The sequence below is a fragment of the Chelonia mydas genome, chromosome 1, assembly GCF_015237465.2.
Source record: "Chelonia mydas isolate rCheMyd1 chromosome 1, rCheMyd1.pri.v2, whole genome shotgun sequence".
NCBI classification, from domain to species: Eukaryota; Metazoa; Chordata; order Testudines; family Cheloniidae; genus Chelonia; species Chelonia mydas.
In genome coordinates, this window is record NC_057849.1 from 34,486,928 (window position 1) to 34,510,171 (window position 23,244).

At 44.4% G+C, this 23,244-nt stretch overlaps 1 protein-coding gene across 4 annotated transcripts in view; it reads right to left on the reverse strand.

Annotated features, from left to right (window-relative positions):
- Window positions 1-5,749, reverse strand: part of PDGFD (platelet derived growth factor D) — a 188,367-nt gene extending 182,618 nt beyond the window's left edge. Inside the window, exon 1 of one of the 4 annotated variants that reach the window (XM_007059671.4) lies at window positions 4,770-5,749. In XM_007059671.4, coding sequence (XP_007059733.2) covers window positions 4,770-4,893 — 124 coding nt within the window. In that variant the 5' untranslated portion in view covers window positions 4,894-5,749. The remainder of the gene's footprint in view (window positions 1-4,769) is intronic. The other 3 variants (XM_043529657.1, XM_027822159.3, XM_007059672.4) reach the window with 3 other exon arrangements.
- Window positions 5,750-23,244: the final 17,495 nt, after the last annotated feature.

The following is a 23,244-nucleotide window of genomic DNA, read 5'->3' on the forward strand; positions in this document are numbered from 1 at the left end:
CTCTTACCTTGGCCTGACTCAGGCTTCTGGCCTGGCTAGGGAGTGGGACCTCAGGGGAAGAGGAGGAAGGGCAGGACCTCATGGTGAGGGGGAGCTAAGGCCCAGCTCAGCCCGTCCCACCCAGAAGAGGCTGGCGCCACCCCTGAACCTCGGACAGGCATGGAGCAGTGCTGCAAGGAAGCCAGGACAAATGCTGTCCTGGAGTCATTCAACTCGGCACCAGGACTTGAACTCTGCATTTCTGAGACCGTCTTTCCCCCCCACACACATACATTCAGGATGGCTGGTCACCCTAAGTTAGGGTGAATAGATGTCCCGATTTTATAGATACAATCCTGATATTTGGGGCTTTGTCTTATATAGGCACCTATTACTCCCCCCACCCCCTGTCCTGATTTTTCATAGTTGCTGTCTGGTCACCCTACCCTAAGTCCAGAGAAATAGCAACGATCTGGGAGTAAGCAACCTGTAGTTGTGAGACATATACATTACAAAGTAATAAATAGGTACTAAGTATTATTATTTAGCACATTTAATCTTTAAATCCCTTTACAAAAAGCACACTATAGCTGTGCTAGGTGGGTGGTAATATCTGTACACTACAGATGGGGACACTGAAACAGAGAAGATAAAGGTCCAGTCCTGAAAGCCCACCTTGTGTCAATTTCTATCTTCAATGGATTGTCTATGAAGAGTCTAACAACATGTTAAATAAATATCACCAGGTGCACAATAACTAGTGTAGGCAACCCCAAACTACTGTAATTTAAAAAATAAATAAATAAAAATGATTTTTGCTAAACTGGGCCGCTGAGTCATCATCAACACCTGTCCTTTCAAGAGGACAAAGGAGTCACAAGGATGTGGCCTTTAAATAGGTCTTTTATATTCTTAACATCCTTAGCAGGAAGCACTGTCTGGTTTGGATTGATAGTTATTCAATTTCTAAAAATGTTAAGTGCTGCCCTTCATCTATTTGTTTTTGTCGAAATTCACCTCAGACTTAGCTAAGAGCAATTTACACATAAGCTGACTTCTTTCAGGCTAAAAGAAGACACTCTGGAATCTTGCACTGGACCAAAGCAAACCTCTTTGGTAAAAAGATACATTGAGTCTCCATACTAGGCACATTCAATATTGCTAGTTCATTCTGCTTGAGGTCACTGACAACTGTAATCCAAAGGATGTAGGGGGTTTTTGTTTAAACAAAAAAATAAAAGCACAGATTGTCAGTGGTCTAGCAACCTCCAATCTGGATTTTTTTCAAACATCAAAAGACCTAGATTCCTGTCTAGACATCTCTAATTCTACAACATCAAAATGGTCTACCCTGGGCATTATATTGCCTTAGGTTTTGTCTCTGTGGTGTACTTTGAAAAGCAGCATTGCAACATTTTTAACACCAATGTAACCATGTGCTTCATAGTTATCACTCATGAAATTATTTGCAGAGAAAAATAAATACGGCCCACCTTCAGTTCAGCTGTGCAAACCACAGATCTATAATGCTATTGCATAGCACCACTTCAGACCAAACCAAGTTAAAAAAATAAAACAGCACACAAAAGTATTTGTAGCGACTTACAGACAGCCACCATGCTTGTCAGCTAATTGCATCCATTTGGAATGTAACTCATGTCCTTTGGCTTCATAAACAGGAGCTTAGTTAACAAGCTCAAGCAATAATTCTGTTGATAAACATTTGAGTACAATCTGGCCTGTTAGTCACTGGCCTGCTTGTTGAGGCCGGGGGGGGGGGGGGGGGGGGGCGGGGGGGAAGAAGGGGCGCACACAGCTGCCCTACCCCAGCAGCAGCACCAGGATGCATTGTGCCTTGTGGAAGAACAGCACGTCCTGGAGCTTTTCAGACTATAGCGGCACATAGTTGCAGTTACACCCTGTAAAAGACACAGTGTGAACTCCCCCTCTACGGACAACTCTACTGGCCATTCCCTTCTTACCACTACTCACGTAGGTAACCCCAGCAGGAGTACCAAGGAAGAGCAGTCTGCAATTGTGTCTGGCTTTTGTGTGGGTGCACAAGGGAGAGAGAGATTCCTTGTGCTCTCCCACCCCTCTGCACCTGTGCAGGGCTGGCCAGTAGGCTACAATCGTAAACATGCAACTTCATATACACTTAGTGCTTTCAAAAAAGAGCCCACTCACGCTGAAGTCAATTAACAGACTCATTGACTTCAATGGGAGCCAGCCTTACAGGTACCAAGATTAATCTTCAGGTCAAGTCATCCAAGTTGACCGGAAAGCAATTTCCTAATCTTTTCACACACACTATTTCTTTCCCTCAGAAATTCCCAAGATGAGAAACTGTGGCAGTGCCAACCTATACAGGGTTTTTTCACTTGGGGAAAAATGATCTATTCTCAAGCTGATCATAAGCTTGGGAGAAAACGAGCTGCATACCATCAGTCACTAAACTCCACCTATTGTCCATGTGAAAAGAGGATTATTTTAAGAGGTTTTAGGTAAATTATTTCAGGGAGTTCCCCTGAAGATGCTGTTTGGGGTGTGAGTTGAATAAGTAAGCTGCCTTGTTAGCACAGTTCAGCGATAGTTGGCCATTCTATACTTTTTAAGATGAGAAATGAGCAGACAAAAAGAATATGAAGCTTAATAAAATGATCAACAGTTTCAGTGAAATCACTGGGTGTGTGTCTTTATTATAAACACACTATTTTTAATAAAATGAATGAGTGCATTAGATTTCAGGGATAGAAATAGTTTCAGTTATATGCTTTTTTCCTCCTCTGGGACCCATTTTCCTAGCTCTACAGAAGAGGCCTAAACTTTTCTCCAGGGCTTCTTGTGGTGACCATCTGATGGATACAAAAGATTACAAGGTTTATGGTCCCAAAGTCAAAACTAAATATTTCCCCAAATTGAGTAAAACTTCACTTCACTTCAAGACACAACGAAAAATAAAAACTAACTCATAAAAAAGCATGATCTTGGATATATTAGAAAATGAATATTAAAGATCGGCCTATAAAGAATTCAGCCAACTGAAAGAGGTTGTCATCTTAACTTCTGTTCATTTTTTTTTTTTTAGAAAGAACTGTCTGCCTGCATTCTTGGATTTCTATCAGCAAGAAGCTAGAATGGAATGTTTAAAAGCAGGACTTCATACTCAAAACTACATGAGAGGCAACAGTCCAAAAGACTGTGGCATCCCAGTCAGGAAACTAACTACCTTTCCCAAACCAGGAGATTTTGCCATTATTATCTTTTTATTACGAACCAGCAGGGTTCACTAAATTTCCTTCAGTGGCACATTCCTACGAACATTCATCACTTGATGACTCTAGAGTCACATGAGCACCTTCAGAAAGGGCAGCTGCTTTTCTTGATAGATGCACATTATTACCTTCAACCAGATCACTGGAAGAAGGGGCAGTTAGTTGGGGATCAAGTGTCTCACTATGATACTGTGGACACATAGGGCGGGGCACATCTTCCAAGGGTTGTAACTACAGACTTCTGGAAAAAGCTGCCGCCACCATTCCCTGTTTGCACAAGTGGCCTCTAGAAAAAGAATGGGTAACAAGTGCCTAGGGCAGGAGGCACTTTAAAAAAGCAGCTAATTTGAAGGAATCCATTACGGGGGGCGGAGGGGGGACTGCATAAGAAAAGTCCCACAATGGGACGCTTGATACAGCCCTGCCTTTCCCAAAACCTTTTAGAGATGCTACTGCCTTAAGGGCTTCCAGCAGCAAATAGCAGCTGTGGAGAGGTGTGCCACAGCTGTTTGCAGCTGGAAACCCCTGAAGCGGCAACAATAGCACTAGTTGTATTCACATTTGGGGTTTGGGTTTCATTTGCTGCTTGTTGCATTCTTCCTCCCTTATCTTCCTTGTCCCCCTCTCAAAGGAAAAAGCCACAGACATACACAACTTGGGTGTGGGAATCTTACAGGAGAGTCTATTAAAGAGGAGCCACTAGTTCAGCTGCATGGTTCAAAAATAAACAAAACCATCCAACAAGAAAATCTTAAAATCAAACTATTCAATTCTTCTCATCTAAAGTGTTTATAAAAATCAGACCACCCCAAGGCAGGGGTTTTGAAGAAGAGCCAGTCAGCTTTAGGTAGCTTACGGTCATTGAATCAGCTAATGCCACTGACACAAAAAGAAGCAAAAACTCAGACTAGAATTATTGTTTGTCTTCAGCAGCACCCAATACAGGCTGGGTACTCTACACAGCAAAGAATGCAAGGTCCCTACTCCTGAGAGCTTACAATCTAGAGACAAGTCACAGGGTGGAACATACAAAACTAACAGTGCAGGTCCCCTGAGCCAGTGAGCCCTTGGAATGCCCCCTGAAGTTACCCTGAGAAGTTTGCAGCGGTTCTTTTCTTTCCCTCAGTTGTTCCTGGGCGTCCCGGGACACGAGGAATTACAGGTGATTACAAAATGCTGCAGTGGGAGCGCCACACTCAAACAGCATGGGGAGAGGAGGGGGAAGAGCGGATCGGACAACTCTCATCTCTTAGTCCAACACCTCCGCCTGGAGAGATGTTCGTTCTCTCTACCAAGCCAAGCTATGCATAGGGTTAGGCTCAGTAATGTCCATTAAGCCCCAGTAAGCTATCCACGCAACGCACTAGGTACAGCGTACAGAGACGAGGGCTCCCAGTAGGTGTACGTCTGAAAGCGAACGGGGCAGGTGATGGAGGGGAGCGGGGTTGGGGATTCGCCGCTGGGTTTGCTTGAGTCCTGTAAATGCTAGTGATAAAAAACAAGAGAGCCACTTACCATCTCGCTTGAGATTAGAGGATCGCAAGGCTTTTATAGATCCGCTCTGGGCAGAGGTGCCCTGACGGCTGCAAAAGTTTGCACAGACTACAACGTAGAGAAGGAGGCGGACGGACAGTTGCATTGGGATCCGCTGTGAGGGGGACCGTATCTGCCCAAAGAAACCCGGCTGCCTCCTCCAAGGAAGCCCCCCCCCCTCACCTCTTTCCCCCTATGGGGTGGGGTGGGGTTTTGTTTTGGTTTTTTTTTTTGGATGCTGAGTCAAAAGCCCCTGAGCTACTCTCCGAGCTGCCCCCAAACTTCCTGCATTGCTGAACTTTCTGCTGGGGATCGCTGCCTTCCGAGCGCGGCAGGTGATAGGGAAAGGGGAAGGACAGGGCGAGCCCACACCCCAGCAGCAGCAGCAGAGGCTGGCGAGGTGCCCCTAACTCGGCAGGCGATCACAAGGTGCCGCTGCTGCAGCGGGGCTCCAAGCAGGCGGGCTGGGCTGAGCCGAGCCCAGAGACACGGACTGTCCCCGGCCTTGGGGCTGCCTGTTCCTGCTGAAGTGGCGGCTCAGCAGCGGCGGCGGCAGCTGGTGCCTGCAGGCTCGGCAGCCCCCCGTGCAGCGCTGCAGGCGCGGGCAGCGCACAGCATGTCTGGAGGGCGCGGGCTCCTGCCGTGTCATTCGGGAGGAAGAACACGGCGGCGGCTCCTCCGGGGGGGGAGGAGGAGGCGGCTCTGGCCTTGGGGGGCAGGGCAGGGGCGGGAGTGGCACTGACCAGGGAAAGGCAGCGTGGCGGGCCAGGCCGGGGGGGTGGAGAGGTGGGGCCAGCTGCGGCCGGGGGGCGCCTGAGGGGATCGGGGTGGCGGCTCCAGCCAGCTCGTGCCTGCGGCTTACGGGGCCGTCTGGCGGCCGAGCTGCTCCCGCCCGTCCTCATGGGCACGGGGCAGGATTCGAAGCGTCCCACCGCCGCCCCGCAGCGTCCCCTGGTGGGCACAGAGCTCCCCTCCCGCTGTGCCAGGGGTGAGGGGTCAGCGCCAGGCGCCCACCCTCTGAGTGCCCATGGCAGCGTGCCTGCGGCGGAGCCGGGCTGGGAAGGTCGATGGCAACCCTTCTGCCAGTGCCCCTGCAGTAACAAGGGCAGGGTCCTTAGTTTAGGGGAGTCTCCTCGCCTTTTTTTTTTTTTTTTAAATCAAGCCCCCCTACCCAGTAATCTGGCACCCTGCGATTACTTGGCCTAGCAAATCTGTACCCACTTGTAAGCACAGAGGTTTAAAACAAATGAACTTTGGGGAAAGGGAGTGGAGAAAAGGGGAAGACCAGTTTGAACTGGGACAAATATTTACAGTTTAACACCTTCCACCACCGTATACCTCAGGGTGCATAAGTCACAGTCCCAAACATTTGGACCCTGAATGGCTGATGCAGTTTGTTCAGTCTCCCATCCTCCCACTCTCAGTTTGTGGGTCCCCAGCTTCCTCACTCACAGCTTGTGGTTCCAGGAGTTCAGGAAAATCAGGGTTCCTGTTTCTAGAATGGAAGTTCTGGGGCTCTACCACCTGTTCTGCTAGCTTGTCAGGATTTCAACAGCTGGGACAGCGAGGCCTCACCAGAGTTGCTAGGCTGACATAGACCATTGCTGTGAATTCCTCTGCTCTCATTCTGCTGCTCACCTGCTGGAAGCTATGTCCTGGGGGTGAATCCACCTTCCACTTTGCTTTGCCTGCTATGGCTGGACCAACTGCTGCAATGCTCTGCCTGCTGCTCAGGTGATTGGAACTGCTCCTGGTCTCTGACCTTTGTTTGCCACTGGCTAGACAACTGCAATCTCTGGCGAGGTCTAGCCACATAAAGCACTTACAGCTTTTTACTCTGCTCTCTCTGATACAAGACAATCAGTAGTCTTAGAAACCCCTCAGAGTCCCTTCTACCCAAAGCACTTTTACCAGCACCAAGCCAGGAAAATGGAGCTTCTTTCCTTTTGCCCCTTAGCTCTGTCCAGGACCTTTTACCCCACCTCAGCAAACATCAGTTCTCATCAGGTGATCTCATACCAGTCATTGTCCAGGCTTTGCCCACGTGGGTTCCCAACAGGGTATGCTAAAAAATAAGTGTCCCAAATACAAAACTTAATCCAATTATCCCCCAATGTCCACAAACTACCTGCAGTTGATATTTAAAGGAGGTACTGCCTCACTCAGTCAACACCCCTTGCTCTCCAGCAGATACCATCAGAGAGAATTACCTCCGTTCTCTTGTAGGCTTCAGGCCACAGGGCGTACAAGATGTTAAGTCAAGCACTCAAGCAATAACAATAGAGATAAAGCTGAAAACTCATCTTAAACTCCACCCCCAGGTGCTTATGCCTTGAAATAGCTCTCTGTTTACATCATCCTCATCATCAACAATTTGTCAATTTAACACATATAAAACAAACAAGATTATCTTGTGCAGTCAGTTACGGTACAATACCTACAACAGAATGTTCAGAATTGACTGGCTTTTTAAGTCATGCATAAACCAAGGCAAGGGTGTAGCAAGTCAATTATTTTCAAGTTATAAATACTTAAAATCAGCCAGGTATGGGGTTTTTTTAAGATCAGCTTTAAAATAGAGTATTTGAGAATGTTGTCTAGGATCTTAGCTTTAAAATTATCTCATTTGTAGCTTTCAGATGCCTCAGAGTCGAAGACTCTACTTTGTGTACTGCAATTATTACTTGTATTACTGTAGTGCCTAAAGGCTGCCCTGTACAAACACACCGTAAGATATAGCCACCACCGAAAGTGCTTACAAATAGATAAGACAGACAGAGGATGTGAAGGGAAACAGAAGGCAAACAGAGACACAGAGAGATGAAGTGACGTGCCCAAGGTCACACATCAGGTCAGTAGCATATTTGGGAATAGAGCCAGGTCTCCTATCTCCCATTCCAGTTTCCTATCCACTAGACCATACCGCAGAGTGGAGTTCACAATTCCACACACAACATAACACGTTGTTATACATCAGTTAACAAACTGGCACCAGTTAAATACTTACCTTTTAAGCAGAATTTATGCTAATACTGTGCTAATAACCTTGCACTATCTAGCTAACTCAGTTCTGCGGGGGACAACCCAACAAGACAGCCATATTAATTGAGTATGTTTCCATTAAGTAGAGTGTACAGTAAAAATACTTTTCATTTATTTAGCTCCTTCATACTGAAGCACTTTCTTAATTAAATACTGAACAGCAGTGGCCTGAAAGGTAAGAGCCAAACAGCATATTGAGCAAGAGCGAGAAAGAGAGTAATTTTACCCAAATCAAGCCCTGTGTTTACTTATACAAATCACTACAGACATTTTAATGACCACAAAGAGAAGCTCACAAGGTTCTTTATTTGGAATTTAATGTACCTACCTTGATGATGAAGGACTGAGCCAACCCTTTCTAGATTTGAGCCTATGGCTCCATGAAGAAATTAAACATTTCAAACCTGGTACGCCTCAAAATCATCCCCTCCAGCAGAATTTTAAAGCTCCATTCTCTATCCTTTTTTAAAAATCATCGTATCTGTTGCAAATGCTTCTGACAAAAAATTCTCGACTCTTCTTCTCATCTTATCTTTTACTAAACACACACACACGCACACAAAAACTATGTTAAAAACACATTAAGGTTGCGAAGTACAGCATTCAAAAGTTAGGAGATGTTAGCATTAAGGTTACTGGAACAACTTTAGTTCAGCCCGTTGTGTATATGCATTTTGATACAGTTTTTAGTTACATGATCACATACTATATTTTCACAGGACCCCTGCCTCATTCAGTGCAGAGGATAGATAATTCTCACTTAATGAGCAGCTATTGCATATTTTGTTTTATCCTCATTTTTCAATATGTGGTGCCTGGCCTTATTTACTGTACACTATTCAAACCCTGCTCTCAAGACAGAGTTATTCATTTCCTCATGGGCTTTTGTATAGCACTCATCACTATAGTACCCAACCACTTCACAAACATTAATGTATCTTCACAACACCTGGTAGGTGAGGGGTATTATTATGTCTATTTTGTAGAGGGGGAACTGAGGCAGAAAGCGATTAAGGTCAACAATTTCCATTAATTTTGGTTGCCCAATCTGAAACATCTAGGATCTGATTTTTCAGAGTACTTAGCATTATCTAGTATGTTATATGTCTTGTAAAGGGACCACTCAGTACAACAAAAATAACACTTTACTGACAGGACTGCAGGCTTGGGAATTTGCTGCTTTACCCACCTGCATCACATCAAAGTGTGGGAGTTCCTTCCACTGACAAACAGATAGTAGGAAGGGATGGAGTATGGCCCCATCCCCATATACACTGGGTAACCCAGTTAGCCCCATTAGGACCCTACTACAATATGTTTAAAGCATAGCTCCCATTTACTTCAATTGCAGCTGTGAGTGCTCAGCACTTCTGCAAATCAGAATCCAGTGTTTCTCAAGACAGGTACGTGAAAGTGAGGGGGGCACAATTACTGATCACCTGTGAAAAGTTTGGTTTAAGTGACTTGCCCAACATCACATAGGAACTTCGTGGCACATAGGCTTGAGTTTTCCAGGGCAGCACTGGATTGTTTTAACCATGAGACTGCCCTTTCTCCTCCTGCAGGTACCTGTCTCATTCACTGTACATGTTCCAACTCCTGCAACCAATGAAGCAGGGTCCTATGAACAACAACTTCCTTCACTACCCTACCCTGCTCCATCCCCAGAGCAGGTCCATCCTGTGCATTAAGTGAAGGGGTCTCCCGTGAGATCTCTATGAGCTGAGAGTCTCCTATCAGGACTTCCTCAGGACCTGGAAGCTTGTTTTGGCAAATAGGCCGGTTGCAGCTGCTGAGAGGGGAAATTGCCTCGCTGAACCCCTGCTACATAATTCATGCCTGGTTGTGCAGATGGTGGAGGCCACCTCAGAGCCCCAAAGATTGGTCCTGGCCAACATCACCAGAGTTGGAGACCTTCTGGACTATGGTCGGAGGGTGTGGGTGGACCCCATGGCACGTGCTCAGTGCATGGGGTTGCCCACACCATGCATTCACCATTGTGTGCTCCAGCAGGTAAGGGCAGCCTTATCCCTGCTTCTCTTTCTTCTCTCAAGTGGGTCCTGCCATCAGGTCCCTGTACCGTGAGCCCCTAACTACCTCCAATGCATCACCTAAGTCAACTTCACTGCAATGCACAACCTAAGTCCAGCCAGTCCATCTCTGAACCACACCTCATCACATTTGTGCTCCATACCATCCACTTCCACTCCCTCAGGTCCTGCCCCCATACTAAGTGGTGGGATCTCTTGCCACCTCTTGAGGGTGGCGAACCCAAGGTCCCACAGCCTGCCAAGGATATCAGTTGGTAGCTACTCCACGGAGCCTTGAGCATGGATGTGTTCACAGAGTTTCCTGATACTTGCCCATTCTGCAGTAAAAGGGAAATTCTGATGCACACTTACCGATAGTGCACCAGGCTGCACCTCTTGTTGAGGTTCTGGAGGCACTTTTCTCCTCAGTTGTTCATTTCTGCACACCCCATTGGTGGGTCCACAAAGTATGGAGACCTCCTCATCAACCACCTCTTGGTACTGGCCAAGATGGGGAGATACTCTGTGACTGTGGGGCCTATTTCCTGTCCCTTGTTGTCTCACATCTCCAAGCAGAGTTCCTCTGGGCAGCATTCATAGGTGCCTTGGACTCCTTCACAGAGGTCTGATGTCCTCTGCTTGTGTTCCCATCTGGTACCAATTCTGACCTTTGGCCTTCATTTACACCCGTTTTCACATTTGTTGTCCCAAGTACTCAGTTGGTTTCTGGGCCTTGTGGTCCCTCCCTTTGACTGTGGTGGCAGGCCTTTACTCTAGGGTGTCCCTAAGCCCACCCCTTGCCACAACTAATATAGGCCTTGCACTGAATGAGGTAAGGGTCATGTGGAAAAAATAGCATGTAATCATGTAATTAAAGATGGTCTTATAATGCACAAAGGCAAGGGGACCGAATTAAGGTTGCATAGGAAACTTTAATTATGGCACTTCCAAAATTCTAAGTGCTTGAGTTTGCAACCTTAATAATGTTCTTTTAACACAGTTGCTCTGTTGGAATGGCACGTGCATAGTCTGGTCTATTCTAGGAGCTGTGGGAGGCTCATGAATGCTCAGAAGGGATGGATACTTTGGAGATACAATATTTAAAGTCAAAGACGTTTCTACTGAGCAGGTGCTAACTGTAATTGTTCAAAGGCTCATAACTTGGCCAGATTTGGGGAGATTTTCAAAGGGATGGCAAAGGACACATCCCTGACACAAAGGTTACTCTCCTGCCAAATTTCAAGTCCCTGTTCCAAAGAATAAGAGTGCTAGAGCTGTACAAAGAAAAGGTCTCAAGAATTTTTGAATATGAGTGAAACAATATATTTTCCCCTAGCCTCATTCTTGCAGATGTTTTGGCTGAAATTATAAATAAAGAAAAAACAACCTGAGCCAGATACCCAGCATAGAAAATTCCAGCCCAAATGGTTTGGCAAAGTTATAAACAACTAAAAACAGGGTACCATAACAGGAAGTGTCAAACAGCCTTAACCACAGGTGATTCTACCAGCCAGGCCTATAACAACTTGAGAGACTCTCAACCAGTCCAGGTTCTGTGGTCCTGTATACTTCTCACCCAAGCCTTAGTTCTCTTCTCCTTTAGCGCATAATATGTACATTACATTTTCAAAGCATTTTACAAAAATGGACTAATCCTCACAGCCTCATGCCTATATGCTAGGTAAGTGTTTGTTAATGTCCCATTTTACAGATAGGGGAATGCAGGATAAAGGCCCAAGGTCACAAAGCACATCAGTTTCAGTAACTGAACTAAAACCCAATCCAATTCTAATCCATTAGACCATAGATCCTGTCAAAGTTGCTTAATTTCTCTGTGTCTTAGATTTCCCTGGGCAATTCCATATCACACATATCACATTAACCGCTGACGGGAGAGGAACTGGACTTCTACACACCTAGCGCTTCGTACTACTTGTGCAATAGATTACCTGCAGCATGTAATTTTTTTAAACAAATTGTATATGCAAAGTGTGGCATCTTGCTTGATGTTGCTGCAATATTGACACCTTTCTGCCCCAGTCAAAATCCCTCCCTCCTAGCTGGCCCAGTGAGCATGCTCATGTATAGCTCTGCAGGTCTGGCAATTAGCCTAAAGGTATGTTGTGATGTGTTTCCCGTAGTCTTTTCCAAGTTGACAAATGAGAAGGTCAGGAAATTGCAATTGCAAGCTTCATACTAATCAGAGGGCCATGGGCTGGGTATTCCTGTAAGAAGATAAACAAAACAGTATTATTATCCCCATTTTACAGATAAAAAAATTGAGAAACAAAGATTAAGGACTCAATTCTCAGAGCCTGGGCACAGCAGAGACAGGGAGGGACTGAAAGGGAGTGACCATGGCTTACTGAGTCTCAGCATGCGTTAGAGCTGCATCCTTAAATTTACCATGCTGGCCAAGATCCCTCATAGATATTATGCCAGCAAGGAATCAACCACAGCAGGTTACTGAGGAAGGTTTGTGTCACTGGAGGTTTCTAAGAACAGGTTGGACAAACACTTATCAAGGATGATCTAGGTGTATTTAATCTGTCTCAGTACAGGGGGATGGATCAGATCGCCACTTAAGGTCCCTTCCAGACCCTACAATTCTATGATTTTATAGCAGAGCCTTGCTCAGCGACCCTACACATCTCTCCCATTCCCCCTGACACACGGAGACCTGCCACTTCCCCACTCCTTACATTGGGCAAAGCAGCTTCAGTGGAGGAGGCAGCAGAGTCAGGCACCAAAGCTGGTGGAGGATGCAGGAGAGCCATCTCCTCTTACTTTATACCAGTGGCAATTCCCTTTACACAGGAGGAATTTAGCAGAGGCGAGCTGTGGCCATTTTAAACTCCCTTTGCACTGTGCAAGTAACACAAGTAGGTTTGGTGACTTGTCTAGGTAGGGCACTAGTGTCTAGTGTAATTAGGAATGATCAGTCATGGGATAAGAAGGAAGTTCCTCTCATGGATCAGTAATGGGTTAAAAGATAGGAAAGGGAAGAAATAAACTGGGATGAGATTCAATTTATATTTTCAGTGGAAGAAGTTATGGCTTAAAGGATTGAATCGCAAACATTTAAATGAATTATTCACTATCAGATAAACTGTAGGCTATTTTAACAGGAATCCCTTTGCTCTACTGCCCTTGTGCTGACCTGGATTCTCACACCTAGTCCCAGCATGACCACTGGCCACGCATTATAGCCCATATATGTAGAATTCATTATTAATGTATGTTGGACTATCAAGTACTGCATTTATAGGCTACTTTAGCCTTAGTTTTAAGATACCCTATGTGATCATTTTCCCCTCCAAGAATGTGAAGCAGTGACTTGCTGATTTTACTCCAAAACACTTTTATTTATTGAAATAGTGACGGAAGTGTCATTGGGATTAGTAAGGAGCAGAATGGATTCATGGACACACAGGTTTTTCTGCGGTTTTTGGTTAGTCTCCAGTATGCACTAGTTATTAAAAAAATGCATATCCAGATGTTAGACATGCATGGTTTGGTAAGACTATTTCACAGCTCCAGTAGGTTATTCTCTTGGGGAATTACACCATTATGTAGGTTTTCATGAATACTGTAATCCTCGGTCTATTTGAGTTGCAGATCCAGATGTTTTCAATATGTACCACACCCTCTGAGTTACTTTCTTAGACACAAAATCTATAAATGGCAATTTGAGAACCTGTATATTTCACATAACAGTGTCAAACACAATTTATCAGGCTGTATTGCACTTGCCTTTTTGATCAACTCCATCCATGATTTTACAATTCAAATGTCCTTATTTTTTTCCATTTCCTAAATTTCCCTTCATTTCCATTTAGCTGCTCTTAAGCTGTGTTATCTACATTTTAGGTTTCAGAAGATAAGTATATTGCCCATGCTGCAGTAATTTCCTTTAATTGATTTGGGATGTTCGCCAGTCTCTTCTAGTATTCTGTGCTGATATCTTTATATGACTGGCTTGCATCCAACTACTGTCATCCTTTGACTTCTCCTTATTCCTTTGCTCTTTTAATGCTGAGAGATGGCATTCTTAGCCTTTGAATGTTGCCCCTTCATCTCTCAAGTTTGTGCTGTAAACTGCTAGGACAAGCCTTTCAAATATTCAGATATTAACATTCAGCCTTTCTAATGTTTTCGCTCACTCTTCACTTGAGATAACTGTCCCATTGCATTCATCTACTTAATCAGCTGAAATTTAAAGGTTTCATATATTTTACTCCCAGTTAGTACTTCAGTGATCTTTCCGCCATCTAAGACTTTCTTCTAGTGTCTTCAGTGTTCTTTGCATTTTACTTTATATATTTTCCTCCATTTGATTCATAAAAGAAAAGAATGTGATTTGCAATTGAAACATTGCACCCTCATTATGTTTCCATCCAAGAAAGAGAAGCTTTCTGATTGCTGTAAAATGGGCTGTAACAAAGATGATTTATAATGGGGGTTTAATGTAGTTGCATTGTAGTTGGCTTTATATTAGACAGAATTACATTTTTATCTTCATTATAAGGCTCTTAATGTATTTCACTCCTTTTTAGTTTACAGGACAAAAGCTGTCCCTAGGCAACAGAAAATCCCTGAGTTGCAGCTTTACTTGATTGTATGTACAAGGTACAACTTTCTCTTCATCTGTCACCTCTTGCAAGATGACTACTTCTCTAAAGAATCCATGTGAATTGGAAAAATAATTGTTCTTTGCTACCCTGGTCTACATCAACAACAATGTTCTACTGAAAAAGAAGTATAGAATTCTATTACAATCACTTACCAAGACAAAGTCAGATATATTTAATTTCCTGTGTTTTTCCTGTCAATGCTTCCATTGATTTCAGTAAGCTTTATCAGGCCATTAGGCCGATTCAGACATCTATCCCTATGCAGCACAGCACTTAGCCATTGCTTAAAGTCGGCAAATACTTAACTTGAAGTCAGTGAGACTTAACCACATGCTTAGAGTTAGGCACGTGTTTAAATGCAGTGCTGAATCAGTGCAGACTTTAGCTAGCAAACAGGGGACTGCAAACAGGGGAGTTTGAGAGGGGGAGGAATACTAATCTTGAACAAACAAGGTGCGAGTACTAATCTTGGGGTGAGTGAATTTGTTTGGCTCTTTGATTTTTGGCTTTTTGTGTTTTTCTTTCTCTTTCAGGTTATTTAAAGTGTCAGGGTCAATTGGGATTGAGTATTTGGGGACTGTTTGAGCCTTTATTCCCTGGATCATCTTTGATCAACCTCAAATCAGCCTTGTGATCACCCTCCCACTGTGTGATTAATGAGGGCTGACCCTAGGAGAGAAGACCTTAAAAGCCAGAGGTTAAGTGACCACGAAGGGGACTGTAAACAGGGAAGTTTGAGAGGGCGTTTGTGAGAGGGAGTCATAATATAACTGCTATCATTAGTAAAGCCGAATCGCCAGTGCCAACACTGCTCCCGTCTCCTCCACTGGCACCCAGATCCAGACAGAGAACATGACCCTGGATGCCTCTATCCAGATCCTGGTGTGGATTTGCAGACTGCACTTCCCACTCTTAGCAAGCTGGGCTGGGGGGACTGTCCAGTGTGAAAGGAGTCCACTGGCGGTATATCTCAGAAAGCATGTGGGACAGGAAGAGGTGGCTAGGCCGCGGAGCACCAGTGTCCACAAGGAATTCATTGAGAGTATTCATATGGAGACGTCCAAGGCTGAGGAAGCTATCCAGGTAGAAAGGACTGCTGTCATACCGCAGGGGAGGAGGACATGGCACAGGGAGGACACTGGATGCTGGTTACTTTGGGCAGCAGGCAGTGCTCCACCCCTACTCCCAACCCACCCACCACAGTGATGAAGAACCATTATGCTGCCCTGGTAATGAGCAATGAGGAGGAGGAGGAGAAGCCACGTACCCCCAAGACTGGGAGGATCGCAGCCAGCACTCCCAGGAGGAAACGTAGGGTAGTGGTGGTTAGTGACTCTCTTCTGAAGGGGGTGGAGGCACCCATCTGTCAGCCTGACATGGCATCCCAGGAGGTATGCTGTCTGCCAGGGGCCCATATCCGAGACTTACAGAGGGATTGTCAAGGATCATCCAGCCCCTGACTGCTACCCTGTGCTACTCATCCATGTGGCACTAATGATGCTGCGAGGTGTGACCTTGAGCAGAGCAGAAGTGACTACAGGGCTCTGGGAGTATGGGTGAAGGAGTTTGGAGCACAGGTGGTGTTCTATTTGATCCTTCCGGTCAAGGGTAGGGGCCCAGGCAGAGACAGATGCATCCTGTGAATGCCTGGCTGCAAGGATGGTGTTTCCAGGAGGGCTTCTACTTCCTTGACCACGGGATGCTGTTCCAGGAAGAAGGACTGCTAAACAGAGATGGGGTCCACCTATTGAGGAAGGGGAAGAGCATATTTGGATACAGACTGACTAACATAGTGAGGAGCAGACATGCCAAACCTGTGAAAAAAATGCAGAAATTGGGCTTGTTTTTGGCTTAATCGGCTTGTGAGTCGCTTGTTGGCTAGTTTTTGGCTTGTAGCTTGTTGATTGTTTCTTTTTTTTCTTTTTTTTTTTTTGATCGACTCCCGGAAAGCAGGGACAAGGGGGAGCAAGCAGGGGCAAGGGGTGGGAGAGAGTCAAGGGTGCACAGCGGACCCACCACAGTCCCAGACTGCATGCCAGGGGAATCTAGTCACATAGAGTGTTGGGGTTCTTAGGGACTGGCTTGTTTTGGCCTTGTTTTGAAATGGGATTAGCTTGATTTTTGGCTTATTGTGAAAGTCAGGGTGCTTATTGACTGCATGAAAGTTGGAAACTGTGGTGAGGGGGGCTTTAAACTAGGTTTGACGGGGCAGGGGAAAAATGCCCACAGGTAAGTCAAAAACATGGACACCTGGGAGAAGGGTCAGAATCGGGGGGGAGGGGAGCATGGGCCATTGTAGCAGGGATAAGAGAGAGACAAGAGAGAACATAGGTGGGAAATCAAATCAGTATCTTAAATATCTGTATACTAATGCAAGAAGCATGGGGAATAAGCAGGAAGAACTTGAAATGCTAGTTAATAAAACACAACTATGAAGTTGGCATGACAGACAGTGGGATAATACACGTGACTGGAATATTAGTATAGGATACAACTTGCTCAGGAAAGACAGGCAGGGGTAAAGGAGGAGGTGTTGCCCTTTATATAGTAAAAATGTATACACTTGGACTGAGGTTGAGATGGAAATAGGAGTCAGACTTTTCAAAAATTTCTGGGTAAGGATAAAAGACTTTAAAAACATGGATGATGTCATGGTAGGGGGTCTACTACAGACCACCTAACTAGGAAGAAGAGGTGGATGAGACTCTTTTTTAAACAACTAACAAAAGCATCCAAAACAAAGGACTTGGTAGTGATGGGGGACTTCAACTACCCAGACATCCGTTGGGAAAACAACATAGCAGGGCCCAGATTATCCAACACATTCTTGGAATGTATTGGAGAATTTTTTTTATTTCAGAAGGTGGAGAAAGCTACTGGGGAGAGGCTGTTCTAGATTTGATTTTGACACATAGGGAGGAACTGGTTGAGAATTTGAAAGTGGAAGGCAGCTTAGGTGAAAGTGATCATGAAATGGTAAAGTTCATGATTCTAAGGAATGGTAGGAGGGAAAACAGTACAATAAAGATAATGGATTTCAAGAAGGCAGACTTTAGCAAATTCAGGAAGTTGATAGGTAAAGATCCCATGGGAAGCAGTTTAAGGGGAAAAACAACTGTAGACAGTTGGCAGTTTCAAAGAGACATTATTATGGGCACAAGAGCAGACTATCCCACTGCATAGGAAAGATAGGAAGTATGGCAAGAGACCATCCTGACTTAACCAGGAGATCTTCAATGATCTGAAACTCAAAAAAGAGTCCTACAAAAAGTGGAAACTAGGTCAAATTACAAAGGATAAATATAAACAAATAAAGATCTAGAAATCATGACCTATGAGGGAAGAATGAAAAAAATTAGGTTTGTTTAGTCTTGAGAAGAGAAGACCGAGAGGGGACACGATAACAGTTCTCAAGTACGTAAAAGGTTCTTACAAGGAGAAGGGAGAAAAATTCTTTTCCTCAACCTCTGATGATAGGACAGGAAGCAATGGGCTTAAATTGCAGAAGGGCAGTTTAGGATGGACATTAGGAAAAACTTCCTAACTGTCAGGGTAGTTAAGCTCTGGAACAAATTGCCTAGGGAGGTTGTGGAATCTTCATCATTGGGGATTTTTAAGAGCCGGTTGGACAAACTTCTGTTAGGGATGGTCTAGATAATACTCAGTCCTGCCATGAGTGCAGGAGACTGAACTAGATGACCTCTAAAGCTCCCTTTCAGTCCTTCGATTCTATGATGCTATGATTTGCTTAAGTGCACGACCTTAATGCTTTATTCTTTGAACTTTCATGATGTTCACAATAATTATTTTGATAATAGTATTATTTTGATGTATGGGTCCAGAAGTGTTTTTAGGATTTTAAGTACTGAAGAATTTACATATAGAGGCTGGCGTAGTAATTCCATCCACTAAAAGGATTATTAACTGAATGTACTACAGCCAACACCATTTGCCTGTATTTGAAGACTACCATTATATTGGTTTTTAATCATTATGCAAAGATCACTGGGTTCTATATATGGGTAAGTGCATTGCAAACACGAGCCGTGCTTTCTCCCTGTTATCAATATTGAAGAAAATAATCACAAACCAAATATTAGTAATAATATAATACAATATGTATCTCACTAAGGTACTAATACATTACCATAGTACCTGAGCACCTCACAATATTTTTAATGTGTGTATCTCCGCAATGTCTCTGCGATAGGAAAGTGCTAGCGTCTCCATTCTACAGATGGGGGACCCGAGGCACAAGAAGACTAAACACCTTGCCCGAGATCACACAGGTAAGTGGTGGCAAAGCAGGTCTCCCACATCCCAGGCGACTACCCTAACCACTGAACCATCCTTTCTGTAGTATCAGAATATTTAGCACCTAAATAGCACTGTACAACATTATCTTCCTCTACAAGCTTAGGAGGCAGGTTGGTGTTATTTATTCACCTTAATAGATATATATTAGCCCTAAAGCCAAATGTTCCAGTGTGGATTTTAATCTTCTGCTTGAGTCATGGAGGTCCAAACCCTTGAAGTCCATCTGAATTAACCATCTGAACGCACCATTTGGCCACTCTGTCCTACAACCACTCACAACAAGTATGAATTAAACCAGGTTTATAAATCCTCGATTTAGCATTTTAAAAACTAAGTGCAAGGGAAAAGATGACCTGTTCACTACTAAGTGTGACTCAAACCCTGTACAATCTCTAGTATTTGAAAGGCACCTACAAACCTGATATCTAAGCACTGCTAGGCAGATTGAGTTCCAAAGGACAAGGGATAAATAGAAAGGCAGTACAGTTGAAGGGGAAAAGAGAAAGGGCAGATCAGCAGCATTAGAGCAAAGCAGATAAGTCAGCAGCCGAAGAAAGAGAATATAGCAAAACTCTGCTATAGGCTGAAATTCTATTCCAGCCTTCAGGTGACATTACAAATTACTTGACTTCCACACTCATGGTAACAGCATTATTATGCACAACGGGTGAACATAATGCTGCTATGCATGATCTATTCTGTCTCCAGGGTATAGCTACCTAGTCTCATACTTTCAGAACAATAACACACAAGAACCCCAAAACAGAGAGAGACAAAGCAGGTACTAATACTAAGTACTAAACACAGAGAGGCACAACTGACCCCAACTTACTCTAGGCTGTCTGTCTACAAACTGACTCTGCCAGGCCCTGATTGCATGCTTCCCTACAGAGCCCCTGGCCTGCAAGCAGGATCAGGAAAACCCCAGAGAATGTAAAGTGATAGATAAGAACATAAGAATGTCCATACTGGGTCAGACCAAAGGTCCATCTAGCCCAGTATCCTGACTCCCAACAGTGGCCAATGCTGGGTGCCCCAGAGGGAATGAACAGAACAGGTAATCATCAAGTGATCCATCCCCTGTCGCCCATTCCCAGCTTCTGTCAAAAAGAAGTTAGGGACACCATCCCTGCCCATCCTGGCTAATAGCCATTGACGGACCTATCCTCCATTAACTTATCTAGTTCTAGATCACAATTTCAATACAGTCTTCAATACATCACAAACAGGAGTGGGAAGAGCAGTGGAGTCTGTCTCAGGCCATTGAAAGCTTTATAACAATGTTCTTACAAATTACAAAAATAATTATAACAACCTCTTGGTATCAAATACATATTAATGCTCATGGCACTATGAATTATATGCAATGCATGATAATTATTAATTTTATAAGAAACAATTTTTAAAATCTCCTGGATAGGTGAGGAGTTGTCAGGTACAGACCACAGCAATGGAGAATTGGGACAAACTAGTGCTCTGATCCTTTGTACCAGTGGACTGGTTGCACCATGTCTAATCACATCAAGGACGTTAAAGTTGCTCCTGGACATAGTCTCTTTTACCTCTATGCTACATGCACAGCAGCCACCAAAAGATGGCAGGAAGTCTGTAGTGCCACCAAAGACCTGCGGATCTTACAGCTGTTCTGGGGCACTCAGATATAGCATGCCTAAATCACGGTGAAGCAACTCATTTATGCTGTGATTCAGCAAGGTAGTTAAGCCTGCACCTAACTTTAAGCATGGGAGTAGTCCTACTGAAATCAGTGAGCCGACTCTCATGCTTAAAGTTAGGCAGGTACTTACGTGCCTTGGTGAATGGGGACCTTAAGGAGCTGGAGAGGTACACAAGGGATAAATGTGACTGAAGGCTTGTCTGCACTTACCAGGGGAATCCACGCTGTGGCGATCAATGCACCAGGGGTCAATTTAGTAGGTCTAGTGAAGACCCACTAAATTGACCGCAGATTGCTCTCCTGTTGACTCTGGTACTCCACCGGAGTGAGAAGAGTAAGGGGAGTCGACAGCAGAGTGTCTCCCTTCGACATAGCGTAGTGTGGACCCCGCAGTAAGTAGATCTAAGCTATGTTAACCTGAGTTATGCTACTAACATAACTCAAATTGCATAGCTTAGATTGACCAGCAGCAGTAGTGTATACCTGCCCTTATAAGTTTCAACGTTGCTTCTCTTAAGGGAAGATAATGAGGGTAGACGTAATCCCCTCCTCTCTCTGAGAGATATAGCACTATTTATTATGGGAGGAAGGTATGTACGCTAATGTTTGTCAAAATCTGTAGTAATGACATGATTTAAATTTATGTTTGCTGGATTCTTAATTACTTTTGTTGCATACTATGATAATTAGGCAGAGCCATAAATGAAATGCTCCAAAGCAGTCATATTTCACTTGGGCTTCACAGTGTTTTGCTGTCACTGTTTGTTTCTAGAGATTGCACAAGACAATTTGTGTGTCATTATTATTTATTTTGGACATTCCATTGTTCACTAGATTTAATATGCTTATGAAGAAACCTGGATCAACAGACTCCGTGAATCTGAGCTGATGATGAAACTGGGGCCAAAAACTCCTGTCGGAGTCAGGAAATAGCTCTAATGCAGCTGATAACCACAGTGATCAATAATCCAAACCTAACTCACAAAGGAGTGGTTTCTCTACAAGACTCATTGTCTGCAGTTGATTGGGGAGAGAAAAAAGTACATTGAATAAACTTCAGGAGGTTGAACTATACTGATTGCAAGAATACAGAGATTTAGACAGTATAGTTAAGGTACCAAGTTATTAACCTTAATAGAAGTTTTAATGAGTAAAAGAGAATACTTTTCAGAAGATTGAATTCAGTGACAAAACCCTATGAAAAACTATTAGATTTTCCAGATCTTCATGTCTCAAATGCATTTCTTTTCCTCTTTTTAATTTTTTCTTTAACAGTTCTCACAAAATATCACAGGAGCACATACAGAGTTTACTTCAGTTTTTATGGAGAGCTATTGTAAAGTCACAACCTCACGGCCCTGCTGCCATCATGAGTGCAGTCTTGTTATCAGTACTGGGTATACAATGGCGCAGTGGTGCCAGGCCCACACTCAAAAGTGGGTCCAGCATCTGGACAGCAGCCCTGCTCCCCCATGCTCCATTCCGAGGCCCGGTCCCTGATCGGCCTCTTTCCCCGAGGCCTTGCCCACTGCTCACTCCTCTCCACCCTCTTGCCACCTGCTTGTTCTTCTCTGTCCCCTCCCCCGTGCAAGCGGTGGCCTAGGCCTTGGGGGGGGAAGAGGCTTAGTGGGGGTGGAGCTTCAGGGAGGAGCACAGGTCATCTCTTGGGGGTGAAGAGGCCAAGCAGGGGCGGGGCCTTGAGGCAGAGCTTGGGCGGGGCCTCAGGGGGGAAGAGGCCAAGCGAGGGTGGGGCTTCAGGGGGGATTGTGGACGACTGGGAGGCAGGGCCATGGTCTGGGCACCGGGGCCCACAAAAAATTTATCCAGCTCTGCCTGTTATTCATTATTAGTGACATCAGTGCACTATTGTACATATATATACAAAGGAGTAGTCCTTTTTCCCCCCAAAGAGATTACAATACAAATAGCTGAGATAACAAAGAGAAGTGTGATCTCCATTTTACAGATTGGGAAGCAAGGAGATTAAGTGACTAGGCTAAGGCAATCTGGGACAGAGCCAGGAATTGAACCCAGATCGCCTGAGTTTTAGACACAAAACCATCCTTCCCCTCATTGTTAGCATATGGCACTGACAGAGCAAATTTCAGCCCAATGGTTTCAATTAACAAATAATGTACACCTGCCTTACAAACACTGGCAAATTTAACCATGTGGCCTGCACAGCATGTTGCTTCCTTCTAAACAGTCAATTTCAAGCAGTCTCATGCCTAACAATAGAGTCCCATGCTGTCATAAATATAAAGGGAAGGATAAACAACTTTGTCTCCAGGCAAATAGACAGAAAACCCTTCTACTTGCTCTTAGGTAAAAAACAAACAAACAAACAACACTTCTTCAGGTCTGTGAAGACTTGTGAATTTCCCTGCAGGAGGTTAACTACCCTGCCTTTAGGTAGAGAAAACTCCAGCTCACAAAAGACAACTCCCTTTTGTCTCTGCTCTGGCCCCCAGGCAGAGACAAAAAAAACTCTAACTGCTTTCAGCTGAAAACTTGTTTTCCAGCAGCCCAAAGGGAAAAAAAAATTCCTTTTTAAAATCTGTGCTTCTTGTTCAAAAAAATCTCAAATTGATCTCAAAATGATTTCAGGTTAATCCCACAAGCTCTTCCACCATGTCAAGGTTCCTTCTCCACTCTGAACTCTAGGATACAGATGTGGGGACCTGCACGAAAACCCCCGTAAGCTTATTTTTACCAGCTTAGGTTAAAACTTCCCCAAGGTACAAACTATTTTACATTTT